This window comes from Loxodonta africana, chromosome 20 (assembly GCF_030014295.1).
Source record: "Loxodonta africana isolate mLoxAfr1 chromosome 20, mLoxAfr1.hap2, whole genome shotgun sequence".
NCBI lineage: Eukaryota > Metazoa > Chordata > Mammalia > Proboscidea > Elephantidae > Loxodonta > Loxodonta africana.
In genome coordinates, this window is record NC_087361.1 from 66,429,626 (window position 1) to 66,446,662 (window position 17,037).

Genomic DNA, 17,037 nt, shown 5'->3' on the forward strand with positions numbered 1-17,037 from the left:
GCCCTCCTTATCCCCATAGTCCTAAATCACAAAAGAGAATCGTTAACTGAGTATAATGTAAGTGATTGAGGTGACAACAAAAAGACATAGCAGAACTATGCAACTATAACTGTTGACAGAGTTAATAGGTCAGATTCGAATATTTTTATTCCCAAAAAATGGCCTACAACAGAAATCTCCCAGGAAATGCATCACTCTCTCATTATTTCAGTGCTTCTGTTATTCTTGCTGCTCACCTTTACAGAGGCGAATTTCCATAAACCAAGGAACTGTGCCTTGACACTGCTGATAAACACTCTCGCCCAGCCGGTACCTAGGGACAAAGAGTTTTGTAATTCCCCAGCTGGGGACCACTAAGCTAGCAACAGCTGTTGGCTCAAAACCACACTCACCACCTTCAGGACAAGAAGCAACAGGACCAAAATGTAGCCAGCGTCTGCACCACCCGTCCATTGCACAGGCCTAGCTTCCATGCATGGAAAAGCAGCGTGACTGACAGTCCACGGACACGTGACAGGGGAGGGTCTCTGAGGTATGTTCTTACACAGAGCGTGCAGAGGACACTGAGAAGCAGACCTTGTTCCAGCTGAGATAGTTGTCACTCACCCTTCATCACAGGAAGAGTTAACATCTTGTCGAATAAAATGATCCTGGGGTTTTTTAAAGAGTTCTGTTCCTATAGGTTCACACTCTGCCACTAAGAAGAGAGATTAGGATGAGAAATCAGCTCAAGGCAACCACAACACCACCAAAACACGTACATTTGAAGCCTGGCACCTTTGCACTGGGGGGCTTTGGGTTTCCACACCCCCTCTGAAGTACAACGTATGTATTCTTCTCCCACCAGCACGTAGCCAGGGTCACAGCTGTATTTTACGGATGTTCCAGGGTCAAAGCGGACTATGTGTCTATCTTTGTTTTGCCCGTTGAGGATTTTAGGAGGGGCCTGGCACTCTAAAGAAAAGAAAAACAAAAGTCTGGTGTTAACACCAACAAAGAAAACAGAGGCAAAGAACTCGATGTTAATGCTACCATCCCTCTCTGGAGGCAGTGGGTGGTCTAGAAGCTATCTTACAGCCCAGTTTTGGGTAATTTTAGATGATTGTTTCTCATTTGTTTTCTCTTTTCTGCACTTAGGGTTGCTTCAGATTTTGTTCAGTTCCCATTCAGTGCTGTAACTTCTTTCCTTTCTTAAGGAATCATCTTATAAGCTTTTTATGGGAGACTTGAATATACTTCTGGGATGGGCCTTTGCTGACCTCCCTTAATAGAATTGTTTTGGAGTCCTGGTGGTGAAGTGGTTAAGTGTTGGGTGCTAACCAAAAGGTCAGCAGTTTGAATCCACCACCTGCTCCTTGGAAACCCTATGGGGTAGTTTCACTGTGTCCTATAGGGTCCTTATGAGTCAGAATTGACTCTACAGCAGTGGGTTTGATTTTGGTTTATTAAGACAAATGGAGTCCCTGGGGGTTCAAATAGTTAACACACTCAGTTGCTAAGTGAAAGGCACCTCGGAAGAAATTAAGACAAACAAGCAACTTTGTCAGTTCTCTTCCTAAAGAAACAGGCAACTCATGTTTTCTCCCCAAAGAAATTCTCACAAAATGAAATAATCGTGGGGGGCGAGCGATGTTAAGAAAGCTCTCTATATAATTTGTATCCGCTATTTTTTATTTAATATAGGAGCCCTGGTGCCCCAGTGGTTAAGTGCTGTGGCTGCTAACCAAAAGGTCAGCAGTTTTATTCCACCAGCCTCTCCTTGGAAACCCTATGGGGCAGTTCTACTCTGTCCTGTAGAGTCACTAGGAGTTGGAATCAACTCGACAGCACTGGGTTTGTTTGTTTTTAATATAGCAAAGGGAATAGAGACTGGACACGGCCTTCCTGAAATCCATAACCCCTTCCTCTATCTTTTCAAATGTATGAGCCAGTACCACCTTTTCTGCCACACTCACCCTTTTCACAGACTGGTACTGATGGATCCCACATGCCTTGAGCATTACATCGGGCTCGATTTCTGCCGTTCAAGGTGAAACCAGACACACAAGCAAACGTCACACTGTCATTATAGGCATATTCCTTCTTTTGCACAGATAATGTATATCCATTTAGGACTTGAGGATGTGGGCACCGAACAGCAGAAGTAGAAAGTTCACAGCGTGGGCCAGAGTCACTCCAGATCCCAGTCCTCTGACTATCACTTGTACAGTGGATAGTGTTATTCCCAATAAGGATGAAGGTAACTCCTTTCTCTGGGTCTGGGTCACAAGTATAAATGACTGTGCTTCCATATCGAACAGGCTCGGAAGAGCTGCCTGTATGTCTTCCATTGTGAATAGCAGGAGGTGGTGGGCAAAGAATTACTAGAAAAATTACAGGGAGAAATGACAAGGTCATAGGTGTACAGCAAACAAAGAATGCCTCAGGTGCTGCTTGGTACCACTCTTATATATAAGTTTCAAGGACAGTGAGATTTAATGAGTCAGTCAAGGCAGATAAAGCAATATGATTTAAAAGGTATGATTTTTAAACCTCACTCCTGAGTACATCTACTCTTCTGATCCTTAGATTTCTTTTACCAAATATATAATCTCCTTAATGCGCATGGCTTGGCTGTGTACTTAGCAAATCTACAGAGCTTTCAAGAAGGAAAAGGGTAGGAGCTGTGTCTTAATTGAGTAAGCGGAGAGCAGAAAGGTGATCGAAGGATTCTTTAGTAAAGACAATATCCCTAAAAGAGAGAGAGGTCTTTGTGCTGCAAAAGCCTGTACAGTAAAGACTAAACCAAAAGCTTTTAATTAACCTCTGGATCAAGGACCTAACTGCAAACCAGAGGCCTTGCTTACCTTCACACACTGTTGTCCTTTAATTAGCCTCTGATCAAGGACCCAGCTGCAAACCAGTGGCCTTGCCTACCTTCACATACTCGTGTCTTTTAATTAACCTCTGATCAAGGACCCAGCTGCAAAGCAGCGGCCTTGCCTACCTTCACATACTGGTATCTTGGTCCAAACAGCATGCTGCCCAGCAATTACACACTGACTAGAAGGCTGGCCTCGGAGTCGATACCTGGAGAGAGAGGGTTGTCACTCAGTGGTGCAGAGCAGCAGCCTCTACTTAAAATCCAAGACTCCTCGTCAGTTTGTTCATTTGTGTGCACCTGCTCCTTGTATCAGCATTTTCTCTCACACTCTCACCCAGCCTGTCCAGACATCCTCACAGAGGAGCCTTCTATAGGATTCACAGTTCATGCTGTGCGTACAAGCCAACGGAATTAAATGTCATAGGCCCAGCTGGCACTCACCCTTCGTTACAGGAATAGTTCACAGTTACGCCAACCTGAAGACTTGTGGGGACCTTTACCTGCCCATTGGGAATTCGTCCTGGAGATTGACACTGTGCTTCTAAGGAAACAAGCCAAAGGTGAGCAAAGCATGGTGAATAACAGAACAGCCCACATTCTGAAAATGGATTATAAATTCAGGGCACCTTTACATGTGGGACTCAGAGCACTCCAGTCTCCTGAAGACAAACAGGTGATGGTCTTCTCTCCACGAAGTAAGTATCCACGGTCACAGCTATAAGTCACAGATAATCCTGGGGCAAGGGGGCCTCCATTCTCACCCGTGTGATGGCCATTGGCGATCTTGGGAAGTGGCGGACACTCCAGGGGGTAATCTTTACACAGAAACAAAGCCATCAGGTGATACATTCATCATAACCTAGATTCTGACTTAGTACCCAGATCCAAATAGTGACAAGTGATCTATGGTAACCATGGTCATTAACTTTTGACTCAGCCTTTTAATCATCAACAACCAATTGTGGTTTAATTACATCCATTTCATAACATGAATAGTATACAATTTTTCATTTTTACTTACACTTTATGAATTTCATTTGCCTTGTGAATAAATTTAGTTACCAAAAATGACCACTTTTGCCCACACTCTCACCCTATCCATATAGCTACATGCAAGTCACCACTGACAGACGAGTGGTAGCCGTGCATGAGGTGCACTGTCTGGGAATCGAACTCTGGCCTCCCTCAAGAAGGGCGAGGATTTCACCCTTGAACCCCCAATGCCTCATGTTCAATCATCAGGTATGTTGAATTACACTCTCCCATTATACTGTAAACTTCTTTGCTCAATTGATGTTTGTTGAATGAATATTTATGTTCCTCTATGACTAAGAAAAAAACAGGAAACCATAATTTTTACCCTTTCCCTCACTTCCTCCTCTTATACATTTACAGTTTTTCCTTCAGAATGACACAAAATTTGATCTGCACAGAAACAAGGCCCCAACCTCCAGCTCAGTTTTATTCTTGTACTTACCACTCTCACAGGTTGGTAATGGTGTAGGTCCCCATGTTCCATTTCCTTGGCACCAAACAGATTTGTTTCCTTTCATGGTGAAGTTGGTATTACACGTAAATGTCACAGAATCACCATGTCTGTACGGTGGTCTAGATTCCTTATTTCTGTATCCCCCTGGTACTCTGGGCTCAGAGCAAATAGAATATTTATTGTGAAATTCACATCTTGGAGTAGCTTTATCCCAGACTGCAGTCAAGTTGTCTTTACTAATGCAACGAAGAATTTTGTCTCCAATGAGGCGGAAGTTAGGCAAACAACTGTATCTTATCACGCTGCCAACAGCAATGGGGCCAGAAAGATAAAATTTTCTAGCATTTTCTACAACAGACGGAGGACCACAAGAAATCCCTGAAAAGTAGAAAAGGAACTATGTGGGCATAGTGGTCATGACATCTGAGTAAAAAAGTTTGGTGTAAACCACCACCACCACCACCACCACAAAAAGAGTCAAATTTAGGTTATGTTACTTCTTCAGAAACAGATTTAAAAATTTGTGTAATTTCTTCCCTACCCGTTGTCCCTTCTTATTCCCAAGCTCCTAGGTTCTTACCTTTGTTTATTCCTCAGAAAACAAATCAATGCATGACTATAAGCACCATCTTGACCAAAAAATCACAATGGAACAGAATTTATAGAGCAGTTCTGAGTCTAATCAATTTTAATAATGAAACAAAAGATGAACATAGCACATGGCAAGTGTATGCTAATGACATGTTAATGACATACGAATGGCACACAGAGGCATACCATGAACTAATGAAACTCCAATTTAGAAAACCAAACCAGTTGCCGTCTAGTTGACTCCAACTCATAGCTACCCTGTAGGGCAGAGTAGAACTGCCCCATAGGGTTTCCAAGACTATAGTCTTTATGGAGGCGGACTGCCACACCTTTCTCCTGTGCAGCAGCTGGTGAATTCAAACTGCCACCTTTTTGGTTAATAGCTGAGCACTAACCTGGCTTCAAATCCCACCTGTCATTCAATAGCTGTGTGACCTCAGGCAAGTCTTAATCGTCTCTAAGCCTCAGTTTCCCAGTCTGTAGGATAGATAATTCAAGCCACTTCAAAAGGTTGTGGTGAGAACCCAGTGAGATGACAATGCAAGACAAAAGGATGGGTATAATACCTGGAAAACAGTTGTTATTCAATGCCTGGTTCAGACAGCCATCTGGGGTTACAGGCAGTGTGACCACATTCTGTCCTGCCACTAAAGATACTGTAGCCTCATTGTAGGTCACTTCTCCTCCCTTGATGCTGGACCCCTTGGAAAAGCCACAGGAAGTAGTTTTGCACGATGACCTCATATTCTTTATTTACTTGTCCTAATAGGCATGTGTGATATTCACTGCTTATAGCTGCTTTGGTATAGTCACACCTTTCCTGAGTGAATTTCAGAGTAAAGAGAAAACTGCCAACCTCTGGAACTTCTGGTTAATTTCCATTAGGCACAAGATGAGCTCTTCCACATAAGAATTGGCATAAAAAGACAGCCATACCATTTTAACACAGTGCTATACTCAGTAGCGGTGACTTTTGAGAACTTTTATCTCCACATATATAGAACACTCAATAAAATGTTTAATCAATTGAAAAAATACAGCTAACACTTTTAGTCTGCATTCTAGAACATATAGAACATACATGCTAGAATCCAAAGCACATACACGGACAAGGCGTTACAATCGATAAATTCATGGCAACACACCAAAAATCATAGGGCAAGATCCAAACTTGATTATTTTTGTTTTCTACTCACGTTCACAGACAGGAAACTCATTATTCCAGAGTACTGCCATACCTTCTGGGACACACTGATAGAAGATTTGCCGTTTAACCAGAACCTTAAATGATACCGGGTAGCAAATCGTCACCAGAACAAACCAATTCTCAGCTGCATGGACTTAGTCACTTCTTTCAAGTATACTATTTAGAAGAAAAAAAATATCAGTTCCTAGTGAAGAATACCTCAAGTTCTCTAAGCTCTCCCTGAAGAGCTCCTCTTTCTGAACCCCCCAATCTTCTACTTATTCTCTATAATAGGAGCCTTCTGAACAAAAACTGTATTTCTTCAAATGATGAAAGGACAATTTCCAGCTTTGATGGCAAGGGAAAATACTTGGAGAAAGCCAATAGGATTTGGTTAATGACAGAATTCCTAATTATAAAAGATAAAGGAGGAAAAAAAAATCAGAGAGAAAACAAATTCTTCAACTTTCTTTAGAAATCACACATTGCAATGATTAGCTATGGGACCTAGGTCTCAATTCAGGCCTCATCACAAACAAAGGAAACCTCTGCACCAGGCTGGAGACTAGGAGGAGGCACCATACGGCCATTGAGAAGCTGGTTTGGAATGGCATCTCATGATTTCACTAGGAAAAAAGAGACAAGGCTGGCATATGAAGAGTCAGGAAACAGTTCAGTTTCCTTAAGATGAAGCAGAGCTTTAGTAGGCACCTTCACATCTGGGGGGTGGATGGCTCCAGATTCTCATGGAAGTGGGGATGGTTCCATTGAGAGTGTAGCCAGGCTTACAGCTGTAGAACACTTTCCATCCAATTGGGAAGAACTCCTTAACCCTTTTGGTATAACTACTATGGTGGATATGTGGAGATGGCAGACACCCTGAGAAAAGAACCAGACCAGAAGACCTTTGATTCCTGAAATAAGAACTTTCTTCTCTAAAACAAAAACCAGCACAGAGTTTGTAGGGTTAGGATGAAGGTGGGCAAAACTAAGTGTAAGGCAGAGGCTCCCTTGGGTGAGGTGGAGTGGGGAAAATATGAATTACCTTTTTACACATAATGAACCATATAACCATCAGCTTTCCCTATGCTGATCTATCCCAGGAAACATAATACCCACTCATTTTCCCATTTCATTTAACTAAAAGGGCCTCAGATATCCTCTGACCAATACTATAGCCAAAGGAACCAAACTTTTGTCATATATTTTGACCACTGAAATCTATATCATCCTTCCTGCTTCCAAAACAAGGTTGATGAGGTTTCTGGGCTTTGAGGAAGGACTCCCAATGTTGCTATGTTTTCAGTAAGTCAGATATTTCTCAATAAGAGTATCAGAGAAAGGGATAACGGGGGGTAGAGAGCCAACCTAAATAGTAGCCTGCTTCCATAAAGGCTAAATTTTTCAATATGAGACTATATAATGACTATGATATTTTGATTAAAATTCCCACCTCAGCCAACTTTTGGAATGGCCAGTGGAAATGAGAGGTCATTTTATCTCATTTAAATAAATTTAAACCTGCGATATGCAGATGACACAGTCTTGCCTACGTGAAGAGGACTGGAAGCACTTACTGATGAAGATCAAAGACTACAGCCTTCAGTATGGATTGCACCCCAACACACAAAAAACAAAAATCCTCACCACTGGACCAAAAAGCAACATCATAATAAATGGAGAAAAGACTGAAGTTGTCAAGGATTTGATTTTACTTGTGTCCACAATCAACGCCCATGGGAACAGTGGTCAGGAAATGAATCGAAGTGTTGCATTGGGCAAATCTGCTGCAAAAGACTGCTTTAAAGTGCTGAAGAGCAAAGATGTCACTTTGAGGACTAAGGTGTGCCTGACCCAAGCTGTGATATTTTCAGTTGCCTCATATGCATGAGAAAGCTGAAAAATGAATAAGGAAGACTGAAGAAGAATTGATGCCTCCGAATTATGTTGTTGGCAAAGAATATTGAATACACCACGGACTGCCAGAAAAACAAACAAGTCTGTCTTGGAAGATGGCGAAACTTTGTCTCACATACTTTGGACAAGTTATCGGAAGGGATTAGACCATGGAGGACATCATGCTTGGCAGAGTAGAGGGTCAGCAAAAAAGAGGAAAACTCTCACTGAGGCAGACTGACACAGTGGCTGCAACAATGGGCTCAAGCATACCAATGATTGTGAGGATGATGCAGGACTGAGCAGCATTTCACCTTATTGTACATTGGGTCACTATGAGTCAGAACCAACTCGATGGCATCTAACAACAACAGCAACAGAATTTTGAATCAAATTCTGACCTCAGCCAATTTCCTCTTTTGGCATGGCCAAAGGAAATGAGAGTTCATTTTATCCTCATTACCATAGAGTTGATTCTAACTCATAGTGACCCTATAGGACAGAGTAGAACTGCCCCATAGGGTTTTCAAGCAGCGGCTTCAAACTGCTGATCTTTTGGTTAGCAGCCAAGCTCTTTACCAGGGCTTCCATTTAAATAAAACCTTCACATAAATACACAAACACACACATACACACACACACATCTGTACATATATATATGTATCTATATTCAAATTCTCTAACCAGAAAATTCAACCACATATACTATCTTCCTCTACCCGTTCCTATCCCAGTGCTGTCGAGTCGATTCCGACTCATAGCGACCCCATATGACAGAGTAGAACTGCCTCATAGAGTTTCCAAGGAGCGCCTGGCGGATTGAACTGCCGACCCTTTGGTTAGCAGCCGTAGCACTTAACCACTACGCCACCAGGGTTTCCACCCGTTCCTATAGATACCATTATCGATCTTTCCAAAAAACCTCATTCCATTTCTAGGTTTCAAAATTTCAGCCTAATTCACACCTGAAACATTGTGGCAGTAGAGGATTTCATTTGCTGTTTGGTTGGCACCTTACAATGTTTCTTCCTTTTGTGGTTAAACCAGGCTTACACTTAATCTTAACAGCAATCATTTAAGGAAAATGAAGTCTAAATCCAGATTACATAACTCCATTTTCAGCTCCTGGGCTTGGACATTTAACTAGAGTGATACACTGAGGGGGGAGGGGTACTACTCCAGATGCCTGTTATCTTTGCCTGTACAATATAGTGACTTCTCACCCATGAGGTCTAATAGCTTTTTCCCATTCTGTCCAACACGGCAGTGATAAGTCATCACTATTCCATCATAAAAGCTCTCTCTATTGCTGCTGTGAAAGTCCCCATTGGAGATGGCTGGCGGTGGCTCACAAGGAATAGCTTTTTTTGGGAATGTGTGGGAAAAGAGAGAAAAGATGGCATTTAAATGTTATATTTTCTGGAAATCTTCACTCTCACAAACTAGTCTACGATTTACCCATACTGTTGAAATTCTATATTGTGATTTCCAATATGGGCCTAAATAAAAAATAAAAAAAAAATAGGAAGTAGTAATATCAGAAGATACATGGAGCTGGCCTGATGAAAACTCAAAAAGCTATGAGCTGGTCACCAGTCCCCATCGCCAGAATACAGGTACACTCTTATGGGATGTACCTAGAGTGGCCTACGTTTGCATGGGATAAAGTCGGCAGCATGTAATCTAATGGTATATTTTTAGATTTAAGCATTTACTTGCTGTAAAATAACTTATCATCAAAGAATATTAATCGAAGGATTCGGGAACATACATAAAGTGAGACAAATCATAGCTCTGTGCCCAGAATTACCCAAACCATGTGTAACCTTCTTGGCTACTCATTTTTCATATGTAGATGCCCATTTTCCCTCCAGAAGGGAAAGGAGTTACATAAGGTGCAATTAATAGATCATTTTACTCACATTTACAAAGAAGCATGTCCTTTTCCTATATTACAATATTGTCTGAGATAATACATGTAGCAGATGAATTGGAAATGAGTCGTTATCTAAAGACAAAGAGATGAGAGATCATCTCCCAGCTAGATTTACATTTTAGAAAAGCCTAGTTTATTCTCCATGGAAAAAAATTACATAGAGTAGAACATCATGTATGACAGGTTGTTATGATAGATAAGTCTCATGTAAAAGTGTCAACAAATTAAGCCAAACGATATTCCTCCTAGTCAGTAGCAATGGAGCTTTACAATTAGAAGAAGAGTAGTCCAAGCTTCTTTCTCTTCTGGGGTTCCTCTCTAGTATGTAATTCTGAAGAGTTGCATCTGGAGCAGATTAGAGAGAGCATTCTCTTTTTGCTTATCTATTTTTAAGGATTTGCAGTAATTACTTAGGTCTTTTTTGGAAGACTTGGTTATTAGTTGTAACTACTGTTATAATACCCGGGTACCCTGGCGATGTCTCCTGCCAACCCAGTGTTCATTACAAGAATATGTAATTGTTGACCCAACCTCCACATCCCTGCTTATAAGCACAGAGCTGTGGAGAAGTTTGCTAGGACTCTGACATGATTTACCTTTAAGAGAAAACAAAGCAAAACAGGACTTGGGGCTGGGAGTCAAGGAATTTTTTGTGTTTCATATTAAATCCTAACCTGACTGGGCTTGGTGACTAGCCTACTCAGGTTTATTAAAAGAAATTTGTGACATTTAGAAGATCTCTACCTTCCAAAGCATTGGTCAATTTCAGAACACCATTTACTTAAATCATACAGACTATATCTCTGAAGATGGATGCAAATTTTATATGTGGGTCAACCATAATTTATAACGTCCATTTTCCCTTTTCATATTTTGTCAGTGGATGGCATCATCTACCAAGTCTCCTGGGCTTAAAAACTTATATTTATCATGTATTTTCTGTACCTCTCCTCTGCCCACCCTGCTCTATATCCAGCTGGTCACCAAATTTTAGCAAGTGGGCTCTAGAAATCTATCCCCAAACCAACGAGTTTGCTACTGCTATAATCTCTCACTGGGCCATTGAGTAATATAATTTACCTGTCTAACTCTGGTCTCCCTTTGGCCCAGAACATCTTCTGTACAGATTATCTTTCTGAAGCACAAGTGTGATCGTGCTACTCCCCACATTTCAAATCTTAAAGTGGTTCTGTTTATAGGAAAAGTGGCATGGCCTTTCAAAGCTGAGTTCCAACCCAATTAACAAACTGCTGTTCTTCATCTGGCACCTTATTCTCCATCCACACTGAATTTCTCTTTTACCCAAAGACACCACTTCTCTCATCCCTCTATGCTTTTGCATATGCTGGGATGCCTAGATTTCCATAATTCTCCTAGGTAGCATTATTTGTTCTTCTGTGATATTATAGCACCTGATCTCTATAAATAAAATAAATTGCATTGTAGTTTGTTGTCGTAGTATAGTGTTTGTTTATAAATTGGTATTTACAGCTAGATTAGGAGTCCATCAAGGTAGAGACTGTTAGATTGATTTTTGTCTTTCCCTAACCCGATAATCTAGCCTAATGTTTCATACCTAGTAGCTACTCAAAAATATTTTTTAATTGAATGGGGGAAGAGTGAAATAAAACTAACGTTCTTTGTGTACTAGCTTCTAACCTTGCTTTAACACAGTATGGAGACCATAGGACAAAATCATGGAGGTTACAGGGAAAACAGGGTTGGCCAGCCTATGATGATTCAGCCTCCACACCCAATGCCTTTAGAAGTAAGAGAAAATATGGAAAACCCAAGGATTTTGAGATGACTTACTAACCATTAAGGATTACTCACGTTTACAGAATCGCTGAGGATCTGACCACTGGAAGGTCTCTAAGCAGGTGATAATGACCTTTTGATAAACCCAGGGAAGCATTCATATTCCCAAGGTGTCCCCACAGGAAACTTAGAGTCATCGATCTGAATTTTAGGCTTAGAAAAAAGATAACTTGGCAGGGACTTACACTGATCTGAAGACAAAGACCACAGGAACATTAAAACTATGAAAGGCTAAGCTCCTGTTCTGCTGTTTTATCACCAATTTCTCGGATAATTTTGATCTTTAGAATGTCACTGTAAATTGGGACAATATTTTCTGGGACAAAGAACATATGCATTTCAGTAAGGATGAATATAGAGAGGAATAAGTACAGAGGTTTAAATCCTTTTTAAAATAAACTTCATAGGAAGCGCTAGAGGGAACCATTTTCCACACAATTACACAAAGACCTTGGAACTCTATGAATAAAAACTAGACTGGTTTTCTGGGATAGCACAAAACACTAAAGTACATCAACAATCTGTTGCTGTCAAGTTGATTCCGACTCATAGCAACCCTATAGGGTAGAGCAGAACTGCCTCATAAGGTTTCCAAGGAGTGGCTGGTGGATTCAAACTGCTGGCCTCTTGGTTAGCAGCTGAGCTCTTAACCACTGAGCCATACATCGGAGACTGTGTAAATTCAGCACACACAGGTATGTGCCTCTAACATTACTTTAATGAATTAACATCACTATCTTAGTCATTGAAACTTTAGGGTCATAGAGAGAAGAAAATATGTTTATTCATCATTTTATTCTATCAAGCTAGTACAGTAATATGCTCCCTGAGAGAGCTTAGTAAGTGCTTTCTGATGGGTACTAGATAAAACGAACTAGTCATTTCAGGACAGCTCTCTGTGACTTACAATAATAGAAATAATATTGATAATGAAATAAATTGTATCCTATCATATAATTGAGGAAGTACCTAGAAAAGGCATTGGCGGGGGGGTATGAAAGAGATCTCAAGTTTCAACTACCTAAGTTCATGTGCAGAAAGCAAGAAGTCAATATTCTTCTAGATCAGACTGTAGCCTGGACACAATATTGTTAGCTGTGAAGCCTTCCCAGAATAGCAGCGTATTTGAATTTCAAATTTATAAATCCTCCTCTTTCTCAAACAAGTGAGAGACAGATACAGGTATCAATCAAAGAATAGACATGGACTAACTGAAACAGGAGTCCCTGGGTGGTGCAAACAGTTAACCGGCTTAGCTGCTAACTGAAAGGTTGGAGGTTGGAGTCCACCCAAGGGCACCTTGGAAGAAAGGCCTCATGACCTAATTCTGAAAAAGCAGCCATTGAAAACCCTACAGTGCACAGTTCTATCCTGACACACATGGGGTCACCATGACTCAGAATGGACTCCATGGCAACTGTAATAGAACGGACACAAGAATGTACACAGAACTCCCAAAATTACAGTCACAGCCAGCTCTTCTGGAGAGCCACACTCCTCTTGGAAAAGTCACAAAGACTGTATCTAAGGATGCATCACAGTTGGGACCCGGATCTCACTGCTGGTCCATTTCTGTCTTCCTCCAACTCCTTTGATTTCCTCCATTAACACCTACGAACATCACCAAGTGCCCCATTCTGTGCAATATAGCAAGACTCTATAAGGAAAATCAGGGGTTGACCTCAATGAAAGCCAACTTCATAATCCTGTTACTACTTGTACTAATTCATCTTAATCAAGTGATTTAATCTGCACACATATGATGTAAACAAGTACAATCCCAAGTTCTCCACAAACTGGACAAGCAATTTAAATTCACAAGATTTTATCAGCAGCAACAACAGATTTGGATGGAACCAGGATCCAGAAGCTGAAGCAGAAAAAGCAGAAGGACACTTCATAACGTGAATTACAGAGCAAGGCAGAGGCCTTGCAGTTGAGAGTAAGGGCCCTGGATGTTATTCTAATGTGATGGGAAGCCCCAGGCAGGTTTTAAGCAGGGACAGGATCGGACCCCAGATGCAGGTAGGTTTGTAGATGAAGTGATTGGAAAATGAAGGAATTCCTGATTGATTGCTTTGTTTTCTCATTGTATGATGAGGTGAGGTTGTCAATCAAGACAAGAGTGAAATTTACGAGTGTGGGAAATCTGAATGGTTCATGTAAACAGACTAAAGGAGAGAGTGGGAAAAAAGTCTGAGAAGGAAATTTGCCCTCCATATGACTTTGTCCATAGCAGTGTGTCCTATAGACACTTGCTTCAGAATCTTCCAGAGTGCTTGTTAAATCTCAGCTTCCTGGGCCACACTCCAAACCTATGAGTGTCTGAAGGGTGGGCTGGAACCCAGGAACCTGCGTCTTAAAAAAGCACCTCAAGAGTTTCTTAAGCATGCTCACGGGCAGGAACTGGCTGAGAGCCAAGAGACAATCTGAGGAAGACGTACAGCAGAAGCCAGGAGGGGGAAGTGGACAAAGCATGAGCAAAGAACAGCCGGATGACGGCTGGGCAAGAAAATGGGCAGTGTGCACTTGACAGGGAAGCCAGGGGAAATCAGGAGGGGCGTGTTTAGGTGACAGCAAATTCAAAAGTGTTTGAAAGGTTGAAGAGAGGTCATTTTACCCCACCAGCAGTAGGGAACTTGTTTAGACTTTTGAACAAGGGGGCAGAATAATGAAAAAGTACATACACATATAATTTTGTTTTTCATGAGTGGAAAGGTTAAAGAGGCTGGTATTAGAGTGACTTGTAAGAGAGGAAGCTGTTACATGGTTAATACAATGCTTAAAAAGGAAGAAAATTCGTTGCCATCCAGTCGATTCCAACTCATGGTTACCCCATATGTTACACAGCGGAACTGAGCTCCATGGAGTATTCATGGCTGTGATCTTTATGGAACCAGATCACCAAGCTTTCTTCCAAGGTGCAGCTGGGTGGGTTCAAACTGCCAACCTTTTGGTTAGTAGTCAAGTACAAATCATCTGCACCACCCGGGACCTAATATAATGCTTAGGATTATTAGAATATCGATGTCAGAATGACAAAAAGACAAAGAGCACGTTAGCTATAACATTTGACAGGCATGTAAAAAACCCAGTGCTGTCGAGAAGATTCCGACTCATAGTGACACTATAGGACAGAGTAGTCTAGAGATAAGTGACCTAGAGCATGGCTCTGCTCTGGTAACCAGTGCTGACTTGGAGCGGATGATGAATTGGCAGGGCCGCTGAAGAGTCTGACTTTCAATTGATGTACCTCTTTGCAGTTTACAAATGAGAATGGAATGCTGGTGGGAAGTTCGGGCTGGAATGGTGCCTTGTGGAAGTGTAAGGAAAAGCTGTGGTTGTGCACTTGTTCAGAGGGAGTTAATATATAGAAAAATGAAAGAGAAATGTGATTTGGGGAACTGTTAGTTAAGGTTCAGGAGAAAGTTAAATGCCAGGAAAGCAGACAGAGTAAGTTGTCATAAAAAAAAAAAAAATTAGAACCACTATAATGCAATATCCCTGAAACTTTAGCCAAGTTGAGGGTGGGTGCTTAAATTCTGGTCCACACAGTAGGCTTGTTGCTGATACAAGTGGTAACAATAAATGTCTACCTTTAATTTGCCTGATGTCACCTGATATTCAGGGCAGCTCACTAGCTCTTCACTAGTTTCATTTTACAGATGAAGAAACTGAGCATCAGGGAGTTAAATGACATGCCAAAAGTCACCCAGTTATTGAAGTCTGCACACCGTAAACCGCTTAGTAAACTAGGAACGCACTGTACCCTGAAGGTAATTAAAAAGCCAGATCATCTGAGAGCCAAGAGACTCTAATCCTAACAAAATACAAAATTAAGCCAATCTAGAAGAAAAGAAGTTACACTAAGCACCACAGAAGGAAACCACAGTTTTCCATCACGTGTCCGCTTTTGAAAACGGCTCCACGTGTTTAATGCTCAGGACCTCTTTACCAACTTCACATCAAAGCTCCAAAGATAAGAGAACCGTGTCTGGCAGACAGACATCATCATGCTACCCGGGGGCCGGCCGGGAGCGGAGCTCCACTGCACCTACCCGGCACAGGCGCGCAGTCCGGGGTGCACCAACACCCTCGCGCGGCGGAGCCCGCGGCAGAGCTCGCTGCACGCGGTCTGGGGAGGTTTTGGGTATGTGGCAAGTCCGAGCGCTCGCAGCCCTCCGAGGATAACAGCGAGGAGCGCTACCGAATCCCGGCGAGGGGAGTGCAGAGAAGACGCAGCGAGCCTGCGGCCCGCCACACCGGGTATCATACCGCGCCCCCCGTTGTGCAGCCTCCAGTTCGGGTGGTCTCAGCTCCAGCAGGAGCGACTGGGGAAATTCGAGACCAGGAGACCGCAGGGGTCTCCCAAAGCTAGCGGGAGGCAGGCAGGCATCCAGCGCTATCCTACTTTCTCGCTTCTGACTCCCTGCTTGGCGTCGCACCACAGTGGCCTTCCCTGCCCCAGACGCGTCCCTACCTCCGTGCTCCCCCTCCCCGCTCACCGAAGACCCCTGGCGGGAGGAGAGCCAAGAAAACCCAAAGGAGGTGCGCGGCGCCCATGCCACGGCGGAGATCCAGCGGCACAACGCCTTCCGAGACCCTCGAGCCTCCGGGAGGGCAGGGCTGGAACAGGAGGCAGCTGCAAGCAGGGCGAAGGTGGGCCCTTAAATAGTGTCTGGCCCCACAGGCTAGGTTTGCTCGCACACCTGCAGGCTGCTGGCTGGCGGGACGCCAACGCGCGGAGGCTGGACGAGGCGGGGAGGAGCTGGCTGGGGGCGGTGAGCGGGCCGAGGAACTCAGAGCAAGACTTCAGCTTTGACTCTCCGTCCGCTTGCCTCGGAGCAGCGGCTGTCCAACGTTTGTGATCTTGCAACCCAATTCACCCACTTAGTTCTCTCTCTAAATAGAACTGAAACAAAAAATTCACAAAATAGTACTCAGCTCACTAATCTGCAGTGTTCTTCTATTCTCTTATATTCCATTCTGTTCAACACAACTCAACTCTATTAGATTCTGTGTTTAAATTCTGAGTTTTATTCACTAAATTTACTTTACAACCTTTTAGTAGGTCTAACCCTTGGTTTCCAAACTGTCTTTGCTTAGAGAGGGAACTGAGGAAGAGCAGCCCCCTCTGCTATTGTCCTTTTTATTTTGACGTAATTTCTACAGAAAAGTTGCAAAAATAGCCCGAAGAATTCCCACATGTCCATCACCCAGATTCGTCATTGGATAAAATGCTTACATTTTACCATACA

The 17,037-nt window shown here is 42.6% G+C and overlaps 1 protein-coding gene across 5 annotated transcripts in view; it reads right to left on the minus strand.

The window, feature by feature from the left end:
* LOC111750709 (complement receptor type 2) overlaps window positions 1–16,439 on the minus strand; it is a 33,790-nt gene extending 17,351 nt beyond the window's left edge. For 2 of the 5 annotated variants that reach the window (XM_064273264.1, XM_064273263.1), the window contains exons 1-9: window positions 5,510–6,625; window positions 4,341–4,730; window positions 3,490–3,678; window positions 3,305–3,404; window positions 2,987–3,069; window positions 1,956–2,363; window positions 778–954; window positions 607–697; window positions 237–313 (exon numbers count right to left, since the gene is read on the minus strand). In XM_064273264.1, coding sequence (XP_064129334.1) covers window positions 237–313; window positions 607–697; window positions 778–954; window positions 1,956–2,363; window positions 2,987–3,069; window positions 3,305–3,404; window positions 3,490–3,678; window positions 4,341–4,730; window positions 5,510–5,687 — 1,693 coding nt within the window. In that variant the 5' untranslated portion in view covers window positions 5,688–6,625. Of the gene's footprint in view, window positions 1–236; window positions 314–606; window positions 698–777; window positions 955–1,955; window positions 2,364–2,986; window positions 3,070–3,304; window positions 3,405–3,489; window positions 3,679–4,340; window positions 4,731–5,509; window positions 6,627–16,284 lie in introns of those variants that run through there. The other 3 variants (XM_064273266.1, XM_064273262.1, XM_064273265.1) reach the window with 3 other exon arrangements.
* Between the last annotated feature and the right edge of the window lie 598 nt (window positions 16,440–17,037).